General features: G+C 46.5%; 4 protein-coding genes across 4 annotated transcripts; 3 read left to right on the top strand and 1 right to left on the bottom strand.

Moving 5' to 3' along the window:
- Positions 1–5136: 5136 nt before the first annotated feature.
- On the bottom strand, positions 5137–5772 carry PtA15_11A19 (uncharacterized protein; the record flags this gene model as incomplete). Its single annotated transcript, XM_053161083.1, has 3 exons — positions 5137–5249; positions 5326–5519; positions 5597–5772. The coding sequence occupies 3 exons, from the start codon at positions 5770–5772 to the stop codon at positions 5137–5139; spliced, it is 483 nt and encodes a 160-aa protein (XP_053024887.1).
- Positions 5773–6240: 468 nt separating this feature from the next.
- Positions 6241–7112, top strand: PtA15_11A18 (uncharacterized protein; the record flags this gene model as incomplete). Its single annotated transcript, XM_053161072.1, has 4 exons — positions 6241–6249; positions 6359–6443; positions 6540–6745; positions 6834–7112. The coding sequence occupies 4 exons, from the start codon at positions 6241–6243 to the stop codon at positions 7110–7112; spliced, it is 579 nt and encodes a 192-aa protein (XP_053024886.1).
- A 5338-nt stretch (positions 7113–12450) lies between these two features.
- PtA15_11A17 (uncharacterized protein) lies at positions 12451–14224 on the top strand (the record flags this gene model as incomplete). The annotated part of the gene is made up of 4 exons (XM_053161061.1): positions 12451–12706; positions 12776–12952; positions 13022–13658; positions 13738–14224. The coding sequence occupies 4 exons, from the start codon at positions 12451–12453 to the stop codon at positions 14222–14224; spliced, it is 1557 nt and encodes a 518-aa protein (XP_053024885.1).
- Positions 14225–17582: 3358 nt separating this feature from the next.
- On the top strand, positions 17583–19175 carry PtA15_11A16 (uncharacterized protein; the record flags this gene model as incomplete). Its single annotated transcript, XM_053161050.1, has 9 exons — positions 17583–17631; positions 17703–17783; positions 17859–17897; positions 17975–18006; positions 18082–18124; positions 18324–18358; positions 18428–18676; positions 18782–18820; positions 18909–19175. 9 exons carry the CDS (start codon positions 17583–17585, stop codon positions 19173–19175), a joined length of 834 nt encoding a protein of 277 aa, XP_053024884.1.

Here is a 19175-nt window from a genome sequence, read left to right as displayed (position 1 = left end):
ACCCACCAACACACCGCTGCCGACTTGCGACCTCACTACGTTGTGGGGTGAACCGGTTTCGGCAACCTTGTATCAATCCTTGATTGGCTCAATCAATTACCTCGCCTTGGGGACCAGACCTGACATCAGCTTCGCCGTGAATTACCTGGCCAGATTTAGTTCAAACCCCAACGAATCTCATTGGAACGCTCTATCACACCTGGTTCAGTACATCAACACCACCCGATTGAAACGACTTCGGCTACATCCTGTGGGAGACGATCTGGTTACGTGGGTGGATGCGAACTGGGGGGGAGAGTTTCAACAATTGACTTCCGGATTTATCATCACACTACTGGGTAGCCCAGTGGCCTGGGGTTCTCGAAGACAAAAGGTAGTCGCAACTTCGCCGTGCGCAGCCAAATTTATTTCACTAGGGTCGTTGGTAGACTTTCTACTGTTTCTTATTCCTATCCTCAAATCCTTCAATATCAAACTCGCATTTAAAATCAAGTGTGACAACCGTGCGGCCGTCCTTGTTTTGGATGACAAAGCCTCAAAAGGTCACATGAAAAGTCTAGAGCAGAATTTCTTCTTCGTAAACGATGCGGTCCGGGAACATAACATCAAGCTCGATTGGGTTTCAACATCGGACAACTTGGCGGATTTCTTCACCAAAACACTTAGATTGAACCTTCACTCGCTATCAATGGATAAAATTTTCACTTGATTATTAAATTTCTTCTCTTATTTTTTTTACTCCTTTAAACTCATATCTTAAATCATCTAGACATATTCCTATAAAAGAAAAAATTGTTTCCTACACATCTCCTCATGTTTTTTTTCTTTCTTTTTTTTTTTTTTTTTTTCTTCTATCCTTTCTGGTTGTACTCATGGTGTGGAGTTTGAGGGGGGATGTTGTACGGTGGGGTGGACAAACTCCACAATTGGAGTATAGGAGTTGGAAGAGGCGGGCAAGTCGGAGCAATAGAACTACACAGATTCTAGTCACAACACAAACGCGGAAATACCCGGGTACGTTTATTAACCCCCCTTTCTTATTTCTATTAGTTTCACTCTTAAACTCCCTTTTTCTCTTGTAAATCACTTAATACTCCTCAAGATTCAGCTTCTAGGGACAAATTCACCCCTAGTCTTGCCTTACAGAACACTCATAAGGGCCCCTCACCCAGAAGTTACATGCTCTTACACACTCACAGCACCCCTTACAACCTCAAACAGTTACATAAACCACAGTTTACAACACTTAGTATACACACATAGCTACATACATATTTACATACAGCTGCATCATTACATACATACATACATACAGTGTACTCAGGCAGGCACTCATGCAGGTGCTAGCTGCATGTGATAGCTGCATGAGATAGCTGCATGCGCTAGTGGATTTTTGTTGCATGACAACAGAAGGTGACCTGGTTACAGCATGACTACACTAATATCTTGTCCTGACCAATCACACCCCCTGATTCAGCCTGCAGATCACAACCCATAATCACATGTACAGTCCTGACCAATCACATTCACCCATTCAGTATATGTACTAGCCAAAAACCCTCATGTACCTAGCTAAAATATCTCATGTGGAGCTCCTCTGGAGCTAAAATCCCTCACTGTTGTCTATAAAAGGATTCTCTCCTCCCCTGTTGTAACTTTCCCCCAGAAGACTACCTGCACTCAGTTTACCCTATAACAAAGTACACAACTTCTCACTCCACAATATGTCAGTCACTTTTAAACACATTACAAACACTTACACATGAAATAACAACTCTACACAACACTTACATTACATAACATAGCTCTCTGAAGGGTCCTCTTTGGCCAAGTATCACCTGGTTGAAGTCCAGACTCCTCACTCATAACACATTTTAGCAACTTCATCACACCCACTTCATAAAACAGTTATCTTTTGATAACACTCCACTATCACTCAATTAAACCTGCCAATCTGAGATTGGTAGGCTTGTTTTAGTGTCTAGTGAACCAGGAAAGGCAGAGGTTTCCTCATAAATCCGTTTCTGCACTCAGAAAAAGGTTCTCAGGAACACATTTGAGCTTTACACCGCTACACTGACTGCTAAATAGCGTATAATCGCTTTGCTTTTGGATAAATAGTGGGAAAAACCGCTGAAATAGTGATTGTTTTGTTGCTAGATAGTGGCAGGCAAAATTGGCTGAAATAGTGATTTTCTCACTGAAAAGCGGCCTTGAGACTTGATTTCTGGGAATGTGTTATGTTAAGGCAAGCAAAATTGACACGGGAGAGAGGGTGAGGGTGAAAAGGATTAGGAAAAAAAGGAGATGAAAATGAAAATAACTATAGTATGAGCGCTGGGTTGAATTTTGGGTTATTGTCTGCAGCCTCAAAGATGGCAAGACATTCATCAAATTAGCTTTGAGACAAGACTCCACCGCAAAGCCAGAGGTGACTACCAACACTGGGTCGCTACGCTAACCATAGCGGTTAGCGTAGCGTAGCGCAGCGCAAATGCGCTATTTTTTAGCGTAGCGTTAGCGCAATTGCACGCATATGCGCTAACGCTACGCGCACGCGGTGCGCAGCTATTTTAGCTGATAGCGTAGCGTTAGCGCAGATGCGCGCAATTGCGCTAACGCTAAACATGTAGGGCGCAAAAGAGCGCGCGCTACGCTGCGCTACAGCGCCTTTAGCGGGAAAAAAGGGCTTTTTTTCCGCTAAAAGCGCTGTAGCGCAGCGCAGCGTAGCGTAGCGACTGTAGCGGCGCGCTAACGCTAACAAAGAATTGGCGCGCTGTTAGCGCCGCTGAAAATTAGCGCAGCGTAGCGGCGCTAACAGCGCGCTAACGCTATGCAAGATAGATGGGCGCTTTTTGCCGCTACGCTAACGCGTAGCGCTGAAATAGCGTAGCGTAGCGTAGCGACCCAGTGTTGTGACTACTGATGCATCGCTCAAATTTTTGAGGTCTGAGGGCATTTTGGGAGCTGGTACATATTTTGGCAGCGGTAGAGAATGTCCACTGCACTGTTGCCGAGCTGCTGGCCCAAGCCAAATAATCCCTTGTAAGGGAGGCCAAGACGGGAAAAGATGGGGCTTGAGTCTGATTTTAATTAATCATAAGCAAGGCATGACATCTAAAAAAAAAGAAGAAGAAAAACCAATGTACCTTCCACCAATGCAATATGTTTCCTTGAATTCCTAACGTGTATTTTGCTTTGTGGTAACGGTTCAATTTGTCCTCACTTTCATGCACACCTGGGTTGGCTGGATAGAAGCTGTATCCATTGTCCTCAATTGCCGTCCTTTGGGAAGGTTCCTTGGTTGAAGGAGGAGTTCAAGGTTTCATCATCAGCTGTCTTTCCTTATATTTCTCCAACAGAAGGGCTTGAGCCAAGATGTGATGATCATGAAATTTGTTTGAAAAGAGGAGTAAATGCCAAGCGGGATGCAGCATTGTAGCCATCAATATTGGTTCACACTTCAGAGCAAGATCCTGTATTTAGAGGCCACTTTGATCATCAGATCAAACATGTCCTCCAAGAGACTGTCAATACTTTCCTCTTTCAATTGCTTGAGTTTATTGATTAGCCGACTGTATTCATACAGGACCATCCCCTTCCATTTGCTTGATTAGATACAAAAATTTTGTATATCCACTCGATGGCCCGGTCAGTTATTGAGTGGATACAACCAAGGCATAGCACGGTGGTATTCAACATGTTTTTTGGGCCCCTCAAATACTGATTTGTTGAATATTTGAGTATTCGGAGATATTCAACGTAAAAACTTCCAAAATACATTCAAAACACCAAAAAATTACATTTTTTGTGTTTTTGACTTATTTTGGTCCATTTCTGGGACATATAATTTTGAGGGGGTCATCCGTCAAAATATCATGGTGCCAAAGGCGCTTATTGTATTGCCGGAGGCATATCTCATAATGGTGGACGCACTATTCAGAGTGCCGGACGCACTTTTGATAGTGCCAGAAGCACTTTTGATAGTGCTGGACACACTTTTGATAGTGCCGGACGCACTTTTGATAGTGGCGGACTCACTTTTCATAGTGGCAGACGCACTTTTCAAAGTGGCGGACGCACTTTTCATAGTGGCAGACGCACTTTTTGTAGTGGCAGACACACTTTTCAAAGTGCCAGAGGCAGATTTTTTTGTGTTGCACCAAAGGGGCTGGTATAGGGCCTGTGCAAACTCATCTGGGGCCTTTGGGGCCATTGAGTGGATTTAAGTCCACTCAATGACCGTCCTGTTACAATGACTGTCCTGTTCATTGGGTGGACTACATTACATCCACTTGATGGCCGACTGGGTCATCAGTACAAGAGGTGGGTGGTTGGCTGGCTGGGTTTATTTTGATGTACTGACAAACGCCAGCGATGTATTGAATTACATTTTAGTTTGGGTGAAATAATCAAAATGTCACGGATTATTTCACCAATTATTATATTGGCGCCAAACGGGGCCTTAGTTGAGCTAGTGTAGAAACAAACTCCATGATGTTGTGCACATTTTGCTGCCCCAAAAAGTTATTACCTGGTCAGAAATGGCGCGTTCAGAAAGGATTGAAACACTGCAAAAATAACTTGGTCAACTGCTTGCAGTTGACATGCAGGATACTCAAGCCAAGCTGCCATTGTAACTCCACATGAATGCAGAAGTGCCTTTGTTGGCACAGTCACTGTGCAAGGTGCACAGTGACTGTGCATTGAAGCTTAGGTTGAGTCAAACCTTGAGTAAGGCTGGTGTAACACCACAAGCTTCCTCAGAGTTGCCGCATGTCAACTGCTCACAGTTGACACAGTTTTTTTTGCAGTGAAAAACATCATTTTTCTAATTCTCTACTGCCAGGGTCTGACCCGGGTCCAACCCAACGAAGGCAGTGACCCGACCCAGCCCAACCCAACTGTTTTGAGTTGGGTCGTTCCAAGAAACACGGATGCTGACCCATCCATTGGTGCTGGGACCCTTGTCGGGCCAAACAAAAGTTTGAGTGGGCCGGCCCAAAACCGGCCCATTCTCAACCCTAGCCGAGGGGCATGAGTGGCTTGAAAAGTGGGGGCATAGTGGAGTTGACCAAATGCTTCATTGAGAGTAGCTGGACAAGCACAGTACAATTGATGAATAAGGTTGGAAATTTAAATGGTGGTGTCGTAAGGAATAGGAGCCAAAGTGACAGGGGCGTTTGACTGGGTAGAAATGGTGTGGGCCTCTCGAGGTCCGGCAGGCAATCGCTTGAGTTGCACTTTCTCTGTAGTTAAGATAGATACGAAAAAAAACGGATGAGTGCCAATACGACTGGGTCCAGCAATACAATTCGCCCTCACCTCCCTTCTCCTTAGCCTCCTTCTTCAGTCGGGCGTTTTCTTTTACTCGTCGCAGAAAGTCATCACGGCACTTCGAGTGTTTGACGTGTTCAATGCGCAAGTTGACACGTTTTTCCAGATAACGGTTTCCGACGACCTTGTAGACAATTACTCCAACGGCTCGAGGGGCAACATTGTAGACAATACCAGTACGGCTAAATGATCGCCAAAGGATTAACAACGAGGTTCCTTGTGGCTTTCGGAGCGAAGCAGGAAAAACGAGATGACCAACCCATGGTAGTATTTGTGAGGCATACCCTTCTGCTGGGCACCGTTAGCTTTGATGTCAACGATGTCCCCAACTCGGTAGACCTTCATAAAAGTCGAAAGCTTGATCTGTCCCGCCTGCTTGAAGCCTCGCTTGAACATGTCGCGCGTGCGACCGCGGTAACCGAATGAGTGAGGCATGGTGGGCGATGCTTATCTGCAGGGTTGAAGAGAAACAGGTAAAAGATGATTCCGGTCAACCAGTGTGCCAAGTAGTTGGATCGATCGGCCGGATTGTGCGGAGGATGTGCGCCGGGACGTAGTGGGAAGGGAATCGGACATACTGAAGGTTACTTCCTGACCGGCTTGACGAGTGGGGGCCGTGCTTCGGTTCTTCTCGATTTCGCTGCCGGCTCTCCTTCTCAGGCTGGGCTTCCCACTCGCCAGGAGGGGGCAGTGAGACCGCCAACCGGCCCAAAACCTAACTGCGGAGAGCGCCTGCTGCGCCAAGCCCTAACTGGCTCGTCCCGACTCCCGGCTGGTCGCTCGCCCGGCTCCCGCGCTGGCCACACCGACATCAAGACAGCAAGCACACCGAGACCAGAGGGACTTCATCACACGAGGACGCTGTAGGACCGGCACACTCACCTCCCTGCTCACCACATCAAGATGCCTCTCGTGGGTCATTCTATTCATTCCACCTCAACCCCAGCCCTCGCCTGTCTGTTTGACCAAGACCTGACTTGCTCCACTTTTGGCATCTCCCTGGCCCATGCCCTCATTATAGGCTCCTCGCAACCACAAGAAAACCTACAAGGTCCCCCGTCGACCATTTGAGGCCCCCCGTCTCGATGCCGAGTTGAAGTTGGCCGGTCAGCATTTACCATCCTCACCTTGTTCTCGAGCCACCCCTCGTTTCCTACTGCAAGCTAACCTGGCCTGATCCATCCAACCACTGACCGCGCCAGGTGAATTCGGTCTACGAAACAAACGAGAGATCTGGCGGATCGCTTTGACTCTGTCCAAGATCCGACGAGCTGCTCGAGAGCTCCTCAAGTTGGACGACAAGGACCCCAAGCGTCTTTTCGAGGGAAACGCCCTCATTCGCCGATTGGTCCGGATCGGTGTGCTCGACGAATCAAGGATGAGACTTGATTACGTACTCGCGCTCAAGGTGAGCTATCCGCCTCTCTCACTTGCCATTGTGTCCGCGGAGAGACTTTGGCCGAGGCTAACCTTGTCGGGACTTATTCTTGATGCAGATTGAAGATTTCATGGAGCGTCGACTGCAGACTCAGGTTTTCAAGTCCGGTCTGGCCAAATCCATCCACCACGCTCGTGTTTTGATCCGACAGCGTCACATCCGCGTTGGCAAGCAGATCGTCAACGTCCCCTCCTTTGTTGTCCGTCTCGACAGCCAAAAACACATCGACTTCGCCCTCACCAGTCCTTACGGTGGCTCTCGTGCCGGGCGTGTCAAGCGAAAACGGGCAAAGAAGGCTGATGCCGGTGAAGAGGCTGGTGAGGAAGACGAGGAATAAATGGCCAGTCAACACTCATGTCCTCCAACATAATGCCGCTTTCAAGCATGAAAATCCGACGAGATCGTTCAAGTGTCGCTATGATGTAGATCTATCACCAGTCCTCAATTGTAGTAGAACCAACCCCCCTTCGTGCTGCCCTGCCTGGGCATCTTGCAGAGGTGTTGAAAATATGACATCGTTTTTGCTACCATCTCTTATGCTTCGTCCTTTTCGTAAACATTTATCACTTAGCCTTTTCCTTCTTGAGCTGACCCAGCTCGAGTGTCTTCGGCAGTTTTCCACTGTGGTAACCACTTCCGATGCTTGTCCGAAGGCTGAATGAAATTTCCAAGGCATGGTTGCCACGCAGCATCTCACAGAAGTCACTGGGTGATTGCCGCGGTGGCTTGACTGTCGTGCAAATGAGGCCAAGATGAACATCTGATGCTACACGAACTTAGTCAGTCCTCCCTTCTGAGTTGGCAGAGCGCGAGCCTCCAAAGGAGGGACTTGGGAGTAAGCGGGGAAATTTGGCGTGAGCGCTGAGGACCGCCTCAACCCATTTGGCTGGTGTCGAACTTTGACACCACACTAAAATTGCGTCCTGAGGGCCAATCAGGCCGCCCTGGTGCCAGATTGAAGCCCGAGCTTAACTAAGTCTCTCCTTCGGAGGTGCTTTGCGCCTCCGAAAGAAAGGCTTACCTAAAGTCAACAGACTCGAGAATTTCTGGCAAAAAAACACCTATCTTCTTTCCAAAATGTTTTTAAAAATGTAGTTTTTAGTTTAAAAAAGGTCTGAGTTGACAGACTTGTAGCCTGCAATCACAGCTTCCGTTTCACCATTTTTTACCCAACTGGCCCCCATGATTACTAGCCCACTCCTCCTGCCCTGAAGTGGTTCTGGAGTGGTGATCCAGCCGTTTTTGGGCTCAAAATTTGAAATTCCCTGAGCTCGCGCGGTCTCAAAGGGGGGGATTGGTCACCTAAATCTGCCATGTAAAAAACTTTACAGGACGTTTCTTGCCAGGGGGGATGGATATGGGGGAGTTTGAAGTGGGCAAAAATAAGCTAAGAAGCTTGAGGCAAGTCCCTCCTTCGGAGGTCACTACGCTCCCCCGAGGAGGGTACGCTTGTGTTAAGTTCAATTGAAGCCCTGCATCTGGCCTTCAAACCTACGTACACAGCAGGGGTACTTCCTGCCACGCCTGTCTGTGGAACCGACGACAGGTGGGTAATCCGTGGAACCAACAAGGGTTGGCTCGGTAACCCCTTGGTAAGCTTGTTGGTTCCACGTGGAACCAATGGGCTTCACACTTTTCCCTGTCGGTTCCACGATCTGCCTTCCTGGCACGCGTGGAGACCACATCAGCTTGTTGCTCACGTCAGTTCCACAACATTTCATTTTTTTTCACTTCCAGCCAAGACCACCTCAGGGTGGTCCTCAGGTTTTGAAAGCCCAAGAAAACTTGATGTTGAAGAGAGGAAAAAAAAGCAAAAAAACTTAACAAAAAAACCAATTGTAAACCATTGTTTTGGGGGGTTGATATTGTGTAAAGCAGCTAGGCACAACAGTGTGAAACGGCCAAGCTGTATGGAACTCCCTCTCCTGTAGCTCCCTGCCTGGTCAGGAGTTCAAGTCCCACTAGGCATATTTTTTAACAGGCTGTGCTCCCGCCAAACTTTTAAGGCTTGCCTACGTGGCCACATGGATTCCACGGGTACATATCTGTAAATATCCGTGGAATCCTCGGGGCCATCACAAGGTGCCCCGTGATCCACTTGGTGGACAGCACGTGAACAGGACCCCGGAAGGCGGGTTTCAAGCCGCCTCATGTACGTATCCAAACGTTACAGCCCCTGCCTACAGCTACCCTGGCTCAATGCATCAACAAAAATATGTGTAGTGACACCTTTAAGCCCATATCAATGCTGTACAGGTGTTTAAAAAGCAAAAGTGGTGATGGCAGAAGAGATAAATTCAAATAACTCCTTGTGTACACGTATCTTTTGTTAAAGTTTGGCTGGAGCCTACATGAGGCGGCTTGAAAGACCCCTTCCGGGGTCCTACGTGAACGTGTGGACCAGCAGCCGCTGGTCCAACCTTGTGCAGGGGCACTACGGGGAATCCACAAGGATTCCACAAGATATCCTTGTCGAAGGACTCCCCGGGTGTAGGCCACATATTTTTATCTTGAACGGTCTTGAAGTTACAAAGCTTGTAAAATCAAGCTTCCAAGATTCTGGGAATGATTGTACACTTCTGCATCTATGGTAAGTGCATGGAAGCAGTATTTTCTGCTTGTAATTACATGAAAATGCATATGTTTGAACAAGTTCACTTCTCAATTCATGATCAATGCATAATATTTATATTGGTATGCTTGATGTACAGGAGTTGGAAAAAAACCTTGATTTGTTTGAGCAAGCTCATCAGTGAATTTGCAAGGGTGTCCAGCGGCCAGCTGGCGGGATAAAAAGCTGATTAGTAGATGGCTGCCTGCGCAAGAAGCGAGCCTACAAGGCCGCACCACTCATGTCCCTATTGGGCAAAAAATGGGTGTGAGATATATGGATCAAAGGAAAAATGGGGGTTGGTTGGGCCCCAGGCTTGTCAGCTCTCACGCCAAAATTGGTGGCTTGGGGGCAAGCCTCTCTGTGAGACAGACCCTGCGGGGGGCTCGAACTTAACACAAGTCCCTCCCTGTGCTCGCAGGGCGCGAGCACCCTCCCGTTTGTGGGAGGGACTTGTGCCTAATGTCCCAAATTTGGCTTGAGGCTGCCCAGCCATTTGTCCAAAATTCCCTTCAAACCCACCTATCACCGTATACCCTTCTGATTTCTTCACAGCCTCGAGTACCATTAGAATCCGCTTTCATTTCTACATAATATCATGTATTCAGCACAATACCTACCCCCATCCCCTCAAAGAGAAATTGATGTAAAAAACCCCACTTTAGAGCCTATCCGGCCTGGTGTAGACCGGATAGCGCGTCCGGCCTAAACACATGAAAATAAGGTTGGACATCTCTACCGCAAGCTGCCTGCATGGGATGGCACTCTTTGAGAGACCAGTCATTTTTAAGTTAATACCAAACAAACCCGTGAGAGCATGTCCAACGGCGACCTTCGGATGATCCAATGGCTTGTTCACATTGCTCAAGAAGAGCCCCCGCAAGAATGGCCACTGAGCGGTCAGTGATGAATGGATATACTTGAAAAAACTTGTACAAGATAGCTAAGATCAAGGCCTACAAACTGGCACATGAGGCATGGAAATTGAAGCCGAAAGAGGGGAGTAAAAAGAGATGTAATTTCAAAAAACACGATTTTCTCTGTAAAACCCCGTCAGCCTCAGGCCAAGCATGGGACTTTAGTCATAAGCCTCTCCTTTGGAGACGCTTCGCGCCTCCTCGGAGAGGCTTAGTTAAGCTTGGCGGGGCTCTCCTCCAGAGAGGCTTGGTTAAGCTCGGCGATGTGGATCCTCCTACATAAACATATCACTATGCCCCACTCGCCCTTGCCTCAATCATACGGTCAGGCCTCGCCCTTCGGACTGATTCCTTGGTCTGATTAAGCACACACCAGGGGAGATATGTTCCCACTCCCCAGGGAGTGCCAGAGCTGAATTTTATGTGAGTTTTGGTCGGATGTGAGCCTGATGTGGATTAGTAACTCATCCCCAAAATAGTAAATTGGATGGAGAAGTTAGTGAAAAGTCAGTCCCAATTGATTTGGAAGTCAACACAATGTTGTGTAGAATTCTTTTGTTTTCTATGTACAACTGTAGGAAGAAATATGATGAAATGATATTTGACCAAAGTCCAACTCATCAATTGCTCCTGTTTACTGATTTTTAAGGATAGCAAAGCAAAATTCCCATTCTCAAAAGTAATTCCTCCAAAAAAATGGGTTTCTTGTAATTCACATTATATGCCCTGATGTACAAAATTAAACTAAAAGTTGACTTGGTATTATTGGGTTTAGATTTTTGGAATGTGGTAATGTTGCAGTCATTGAAATTGAAACCCATTTTCTTGGAAATGCGGGAATTAATTTGAATTTGGCTGATAAAAATGACAAAAAACTGTTTTAATAGGGTGAAAGTCTGAGTTAAGTCAAGGTTGGATTGCGGTGCCAATTCACTTTGGCCATATATCCTGTCCTCCTCACGAAAATGATCTAGTGAATTTTGTATTTTTTTGCTTTTCAAAATTCACATGTGCACATGCAAGTTAACCTTTTTGCACTTTGCTAATAGTCACCCTGATGTACGCGCGTACATTGAGGTGGAAATATCACAGGATGGGCCTTTCACAGCCACATGAAAAGTAATTTTTTTGTTTTGAGACGCCAATTGTCCCCCTGATGTACGCGAGTACATGAGGGGGAAAAAATCGCAGGCTGGGCCTTTCACATCTCCATGGAAAGGACACACTGGTCATGGAGCCAAGAAAGGATTATATTCTGGATGAGTTCTGGATGAATTATAGATGAGTTCTGGATGATTTTTTGGCAAGTTATGGTTTATTTCAGGATGATTTCCAACTGATTTCCACGCTGACTTCCAGTCTTGTTCATACCTATTCAATATTGCTTTACCGAAGGCCTCCAGCACAGTTATGGAAAAAATTTACGGTAAGGCACTCCCTGGGGAGTGGGAACATATCTCCCCTGGTGACAGTCCGTTTCGTCGATGCTCATGGACATACGTACTGATCTCCCCCGCACCTTGGTTCGGCCTCGAGGCAGCCTCGGGACCCCGCAGTGGGTCCCCGTACCCCGGGGCAATCTTCAAAGAATTCACCCGGACATCTCAAAATTGTGTACAGCGATTTGCCGCGCGCATATAAGAATGTGGGATCCAAGATTATCCGCGGATATCATGATATCCGTCTCTATTCGCAGGCTCGGGAAGTTTGGATCTCAGATATCTGGCTTGATCCGTAGTCCTTTACCAGATATCCCGGATTGTCTACCGGATATACCGCACGGAATACTGGCTAAGGGTTGAAGTGCTATGCACAGCAAGCAATCATTCTATATACGCGCTCGGTTGACGATGAATCGTAGAAGTCCTGATTAGGTGGGCGGAGTTGCAAGGCAAAACTATGAATGCCTCATTTGTCCACAACCATCTAATTAAATCAGGGGGGATGAACCTGGTCTGTGGGCTTTAATAGTTACACGGTTTCCTGATCCTCTCAGGCATATTAAATGTAGCTTGCCTACCTGATCTTTCCCCTCGTATCTGCGCAATTGTCGAGCCGCCGTGAGTGTTGCACAACTGAATTCTTGTTTTTCCAACCCGGCTCTTTTTGACCTCGTCGAAAAAAAACCCGGCACAAATCAGAGTATGATGTTACTGCAGCCATTTTCCGCTTTCCTTTTTATTTACTCCTCAACTACTCTGCTACTGGCTACCAACCGTGACCAACAAATTATCTTTAAACATCAAGATCATTCCAACTCGCGTGATCATTCTTTGTCCATTGCCCAAGAAGGCACTGGAGTTTTGTCAAAATGGGCTCGCGAATCCAGAAGCCAATTCTTTTCCGATATTACTCAAAATAAAGCGAACGAATGGGTTATCGTGATGGGTAATGAGGCTGGTGGTGAGCTACTTAATTTATCACCCTTAATTTTAATTGCTTTTATCCTGAGCTATACACATTCACTTGCAGATACCGATTCAATGGCTGCCGCTATCGCTTGGGCCTATCATCTCTCTCACTTGAAACACAATCCGCAAAAGGCAATCGCCTTATTACAAACTGTTGAAGATGCTCTCGACTTGCGACCGGAGAATCAGTTAGCCCTAGAGAAATCCCAAATGTCTTCTAGACATAGAGATTTGTTGAGTTGAGTAAAAGTTGAGATTGAATCTGCGTGTTCATCAGGCCCTGCTAACTCATTGGTTCTGAACACAGCCATCGACGAGTTGCCTATCAAACCATTTGAACTTTCGCACCGCCTTGCGGGAATCGTATTAGTGGACCATAACGTACCTGCACCTGGATGGCGTCGGGCTTCACTTCTTTCCATCATTGATCATCACGTGGATCAGAAATTGAATCTCTCTGCAGACCCTCGAATTTTGGAAGAAGCTGCCTCGTGTTCTTCACTTGTTGCAGATCTACTTCTTCAATCAGAAGCTCGCGGTGAACACCGGGTGGTATCCGGCGAGAAGTACGGCATACCTACAGATCTGGTTGATTTAATACTGAGGGCAATTTTTCTCGACAGCGATGCACTGAGCTCTAATAAACATTACAATGTCGACAAGAGAGCTTCCTATGGACTTTTTAGGCTCAGCCAATGGTATGCACCACCAGAAGGATACAACAAGCACGCCTGGGAGAAGACCAACAAACAAAATATGCGATTGAATTTTCAAGGCGCTTCAGGGCGAGACACGTCGTTAGAAGAAAACCAAAGGCACAAATGGGAGAAGCGTGAATTGAGAAAACTAGCGACAAACTTCTGGGCGGAGATGAGTGAGGCTCGTGGCCAACTGCAACGCTTAGATGTGCGTGATTTGTTGAGGCGAGATTGGAAAGCTAATGCGTGAGCAAATTTCCATTCCGACTCGCTATGTTGCTACAATGGTAACATTTCTCCAGCTGACATTGGAATTCGAACGTAGTGTTCGGACCGCAACCATCAAGTATCCATACCTAACCCTAGGTTTCGCTTCGATTCCTTTCAACATCGAACAGCAGGTTCAGAGAACGCCGGAGCAAACAGTTCCCGAATGGTTTGCGATTGAACGTGCCTTCACTTCGGAAATAGGTGCCGACGTATCCGTGGTTCTGACGAAGTTCAAATCGGAGATTACTGGCAAAGCCGAAAGAGAGATTATGTTGGTTGTCGCGCATGGTTGGGGAAAACTACTCACGACGGAAGCTGCGACCGACCTGTTTTTGACTCTTTGCAAGAATATCGAAGAAAAATTTGACGGCTTGCAAGAATGGACACGACCTGACCATAAACCACTTTTACCTCGACGAAAAGCATGGCGAATGACGGTGAAAGGCCGACCTGTTGGGCGAAAGGTGCTGATGCCACTAGTCTTGAAGGCGGCATCTGAATGGAATTGGAATTCGACTGCGGTAGCAATCTATGGCGAATAAAACCTGGATCTCTTTGGATTGCGAGGGTTTCACTCTATGTTCCGGAACAAGTTTGACTTTCTCGTTCTCAGATAATAAACATAGAAGGTTTTGTTTCGGTTTGGTAACAACAATAGCTCTGCGTAGCAACGCGACGTATTTAGGCTACTTTGAGATGGCTTGATATTGCAAACATCCAGCCTTGAGATTGCAGTTCCTCACTTTCACCGAACTTCCTTGCCTGCCGGGTGGCACGGCGCGAAGCGCCTCACCTCCCGTCAGGAAGGTTGTCCTTCGAAGGGGAGGCTGTGTTAAGCTTACACTTTCGCCATCCCATAGGCCCCACAGTTATCATGACAGACGTTCTAACTGGTTGTAACCAGGCAGGGTCATGCTAACATGATGTGAACTCAAACTAACTACCGACAATGCACTTCGAACGCTGTGGGCGAAGCACGCCTTGTTGAAACAGATCTCCTCCGAGTCTCGCTGGGCCCTTCGCCCCCCTCCCCCCCCTCGGAGGGGCTGGATGAGTTTGCCTCGTGGATGAGGAAGTCCAATTTGCCCGCAGTGTAATCTTGCACAGTTTATCTCTTATTTATGTCAAAGCCCCGTTGAAATTGGAGGGTAGACGCCGAACTTGGGGGGGGGGGGGGGGGGGGGGCGGGAGCGGGGGCGAAGGGCCCTCCTTCGAAGTTCGCCGCGCGACTTCCTCGGAGGGACTGCGTTAAGTTCGGGTGGACGCCGACCGGCAGGGATCCTCCGGCGGCCCCGACAATTGTTTGGCAGCCTAGCATGTTGGAGTGCTCAAGAATGGATTGTGTGTCTCTCAAGTTAAACCCTCGGCACTTTCAGATGGACTTGCTTATTGAAGTGAGGATTGGCTTCAGGTCGAAAGATCCGATCAAAGCTGACATTTTTTTCGAATAAATGTGAAGCCAGTAACAAGCAGAGGCCCCTGGTCCAGCCCTCGTGTGTTCTCTTCTCCAGTGCAGGAGCTGAAGTGTATGCATGCCGAGCCGAAAATAGAGTCCCCTCTGCTTCATCTAATTCCAGGGGTTTAAAGTAAGTTTTTTTATATTCAAAACGGAAGGAAACTCAAAATAATACTTGCTCAGGTGATGCATATTAGTATCGTTTGATCAAATCTTATTCTTCACCTTTTGAAAAATACATGTATACCCGAAACTTTCGAGAAATTCAGTCACCTGAGGTGTTCCTCTTGAGGGAATACCAACTTTATGCTTCGCCGTCTGTCAGTCAAGATGATCTCGTTTTGACCACGGAAGGTATTCATGGTGTAGATCCAGAACATCCTGATACTAATTAGAACCACAACACGCTACAAATGATCTGTTGCAACTTGCAAGGCTTCATTCACGACAGTGACATTCGAGACCTTCGACTTGAACTGACTCTTCAACATCAATAGACTGAGCAGAGGTATTCGCATGTATCAATTCCTTTAAATGTCAAGCCGCTGGTGGTAGCTCACGCCGATCGAACATCTTTGCAGAGAGAAGGCGCGACCATCCCAAAATGCTCCGTTACCTTATTTTCATTGTCATCGTAAGGCAACCCTGCTTCTGACAAGAGTGTAACTCTGGTGAGCCAATTCACCGCCGCGCCTTCCGGATAGTAGTCCTAGAACGTGCTCCACATAAAAAGCGGATACATACACTCCTTCACATATTTAAATATCTCTTCACCACGAGTTCTTTATTTCTTCTCAAGATCTATTCTAGGCCGATAACGACATGATATCCCTTCGTTTATGACCTGATGAGACGCCATCCCATTCTCATACTGAGATGTGAGCATATAGCAATAAACCAGAGTCCAGCCGAAGTCTTAACTCATGCCTACGACTTCTTTCATCATTTTCTTTTTTTACCGATCCTTTGATCATCCAAGAACGAGGATAAATTTGAACGGATGAGAAACTCTGTTTTTCCCTTCGGACATCGATTAACTAGCAAAAATTAAGTTTCCTGATGCCATTGGTGAATTCCCAATGTGCTCGAGTAAGAATGGTTCGAAAGATCAGTTACCTCTGGCCTATGTCGGACGTCTTGGGCATCAGGTCGCCTCAATTGATAGTCAGAACTAGCGCTGAGCAGCTGGACCATTGCCGCCGTCCCTGGGTTCCGCTGTCAGGTTAAACCGTTCAAATCATGAACCAGACTTGTAAAGCGCTTCGCTAACATTTCCTCAGCTTCCTGTACTCATTCCGCTTATCTGTATGGGAACGGCGAAGAGATTTGAGCCACAGTCTCTCAATTCCCCCATCGGTTATATACCAGTGGAAAACAATCTTTCGCCGAAGCCCTCCTCCGGAAACAATTATTTTTCGCTAGCGAAGCGCTCGCATTTGCCGCATTTGCACTTCAGGAATCTTACAGCTTCGTCTAATTTTATCGTCTTGCTGGTTCGCTGTTCGGTTCTCAATTTGTTCTGGAAAAGGCTCGACGCCTTGGATGAATTTTTGCATCCATAGTGAGCCTTCCTTCGCACCTGAGGCGTATTTCAATAGCCCCTTCGATATATCTTGCCTGCAACTGACATATATTCGGTCCACATAAGTTTGATCTCTTCTCAGTAAAACCCATTGGATCAATCTCACTTACAGTCTCACTGCAACCTTCCTTGACCCTTATTATCAAAATTAGAAATAAGCAGTTAGAATCCGAAAACCGACTCCTCTTTCACGATTTTCACCACATAAACAGTCCATTTATTATCTTGAGGGGAAAAGTATGACTGGCATTTTAAACACTCTATGCATAGCTTTGGCATGCTTCAATGTCGAAAGCGTTGGGGGGTACGCAGCGCATACAAATCATGACCCTCGGGTGGCTAAACTTTTCACTCGCCAAGGTTTAACAAACAAGTATCCACCCCCAGACGTTCCAGGTCCCAGTCCTCGAGCAGAGTGGATAGAGGCGCTAAATAGAGAAAAAAAAGCAGGCCACATTCCCAACTTCAAGCCCTCCATCAAGACAGCCGATCAAAACGTGAAATACGAGGCCGGAGTTGATGGTTCTGATCCGAGCATTTGCAGTTGGACAATTGGCTGTCGTTCACCCACTGAGTATGCTTTCTATACAATTTTCATTTTTATTTTTCTACGTAGATGCATTTTGATAACTTTTGACTTATGCGGCGCCGTATGCTAATATTTTTCTTTGTGTAGTATTACTGATGCCCCTGCTGGGATGATGGGAATAAGCTTGTAAGGTTACTTTTCACTCGACATATTTGTGTGCTAGTTTGTGGATCACCAGTGACTATAGAAGTCTTGGGGTCTTACACGTTCTTTTTGTGTTCATCTCGCATAATGTGAAGTGACGACGGGCCAGAACCAGCTTCATCACAGTTGATGAAATTCCTGAAATCAGCTAATCTAAGCGCTACTCATTTCATGATTGGTAATATCGAGTTGCCCTTCTCATTTATGATGGGATGAAATGTACTAATCAACTTCTGTCACCCGTTGCAGGCAGCCGAATTCAGCAATCGCCCGGCGACTTTGCGGTTGCACTGGATCAAGGGGGACATGTCGGCGTCCATACATGGAGTCGTAAGTCAAGTTACAAATTGACGTGGTCTTGTGGGAACAAGTTTTTCTCATTGCCAAAACGTCCAAAACACAAAGATCCTCTCATGACAACCCTGAACGACACCGCTGTTTTGGGTGAGTCATCCATGAATGTCTCTCCTACCCTTCAAAATGATGACACCTAACCGATGGCTTGGTTTTTCAATGTAAAGGTGAACTCGGTTGGACTCTTCAAATCATATTTGTAAGTATCCCTGCGGCCTAATCACACCTTTGCAGTAATAACTTGGACCTTGATGGGAATCCATGTGCTTGGCAGGATTTGAGTGGCGGAAGGTTGCCCGCTTTTTGGAGACCTCCATGTTGGTATTGCTGGATGGACCCTTCTACAGATCTGTCACAGATTAATTAATTTTCCTTTATAATTGTCTTTTTTTTCTTACCCAATATCGATCCTACAATTGTGAACCATCTCGACATCTGTTCCTAAGTTGGTAAGCAACACCTACAAAAAACAAAAAGACCCTAATCTAATCAGGTTGAGTTCTTTCATTCCATAAGGGGACGTTGATAACCGAGTTCGGGCTATTGCAAAAGTAAGCCAAGGATTCCAAGCTTTCTTATCAAAAGGGAAATTCAAATAACACTCACCTTCATCATGGCAGAACGTTTTTGGCTTGCAGACGGTCATCTGGAATCAAGACACTAATGACTGGTGTTTAACTCCTCAAAACACAAACACATGTGGAGCCGAAGGACCTTCGAATGAAGCAGCTCTTGATCTTGAGATGTCACGTTTTGTAAACATGCCAAAGAACCCAGGATTGATAATACTAGAGCACGAGTTGACTATCCATTCAGTCCGCGGATTTACACATGCATGGCCAGCGATTCAAAAGGCCGGGTGGGATACGGTAAGCAGACACAATTTTGTGATCACGGATACCATAGAAGTGTGGAAGTTATGCATCATTCTCTGATCAGCCATCACTTTCTGATTCCGGATGCACCTCGCACAGCGACCCATCCCATCACTTTTTAACATGTCCTGGTATCAAGTAGGTCTATTTACAATCACCAACGTTTTTATAAAATCAACACAAGTGCAAGGGTCTGATCTTCGTACAAACTGACTGGATTTCGAAGAATGCGAACGGGGCTTTTGATGAGGCCATTCACCTCAACAGTTTATTGAACGCATCTGAAGTCGTGGCGTTCGCCCGGGCACGGTTGACGGACGCTTCTAATAACACATCTTCAAACTCTCAAATGAACTCCACCGTACCAGTTTCCGCTGGCACAAACCCTCCACAAGTTCGAGGAAGTATATCCGGGACATCGCATGAAGAATCGGCCTTTAGAATTCTACCATTGATAGTCTTACAAGCCGGCCTGATCCTTATCTTGATTTAG

The sequence above is a fragment of the Puccinia triticina genome, chromosome 11A (assembly GCF_026914185.1).
Source record: "Puccinia triticina chromosome 11A, complete sequence".
In the NCBI taxonomy this organism is placed as follows: Eukaryota; Fungi; Basidiomycota; class Pucciniomycetes; order Pucciniales; family Pucciniaceae; genus Puccinia; species Puccinia triticina.
Note: the sequence above shows the minus strand (reverse complement) of the source record. Positions and strands in the feature narration are given on the sequence as shown.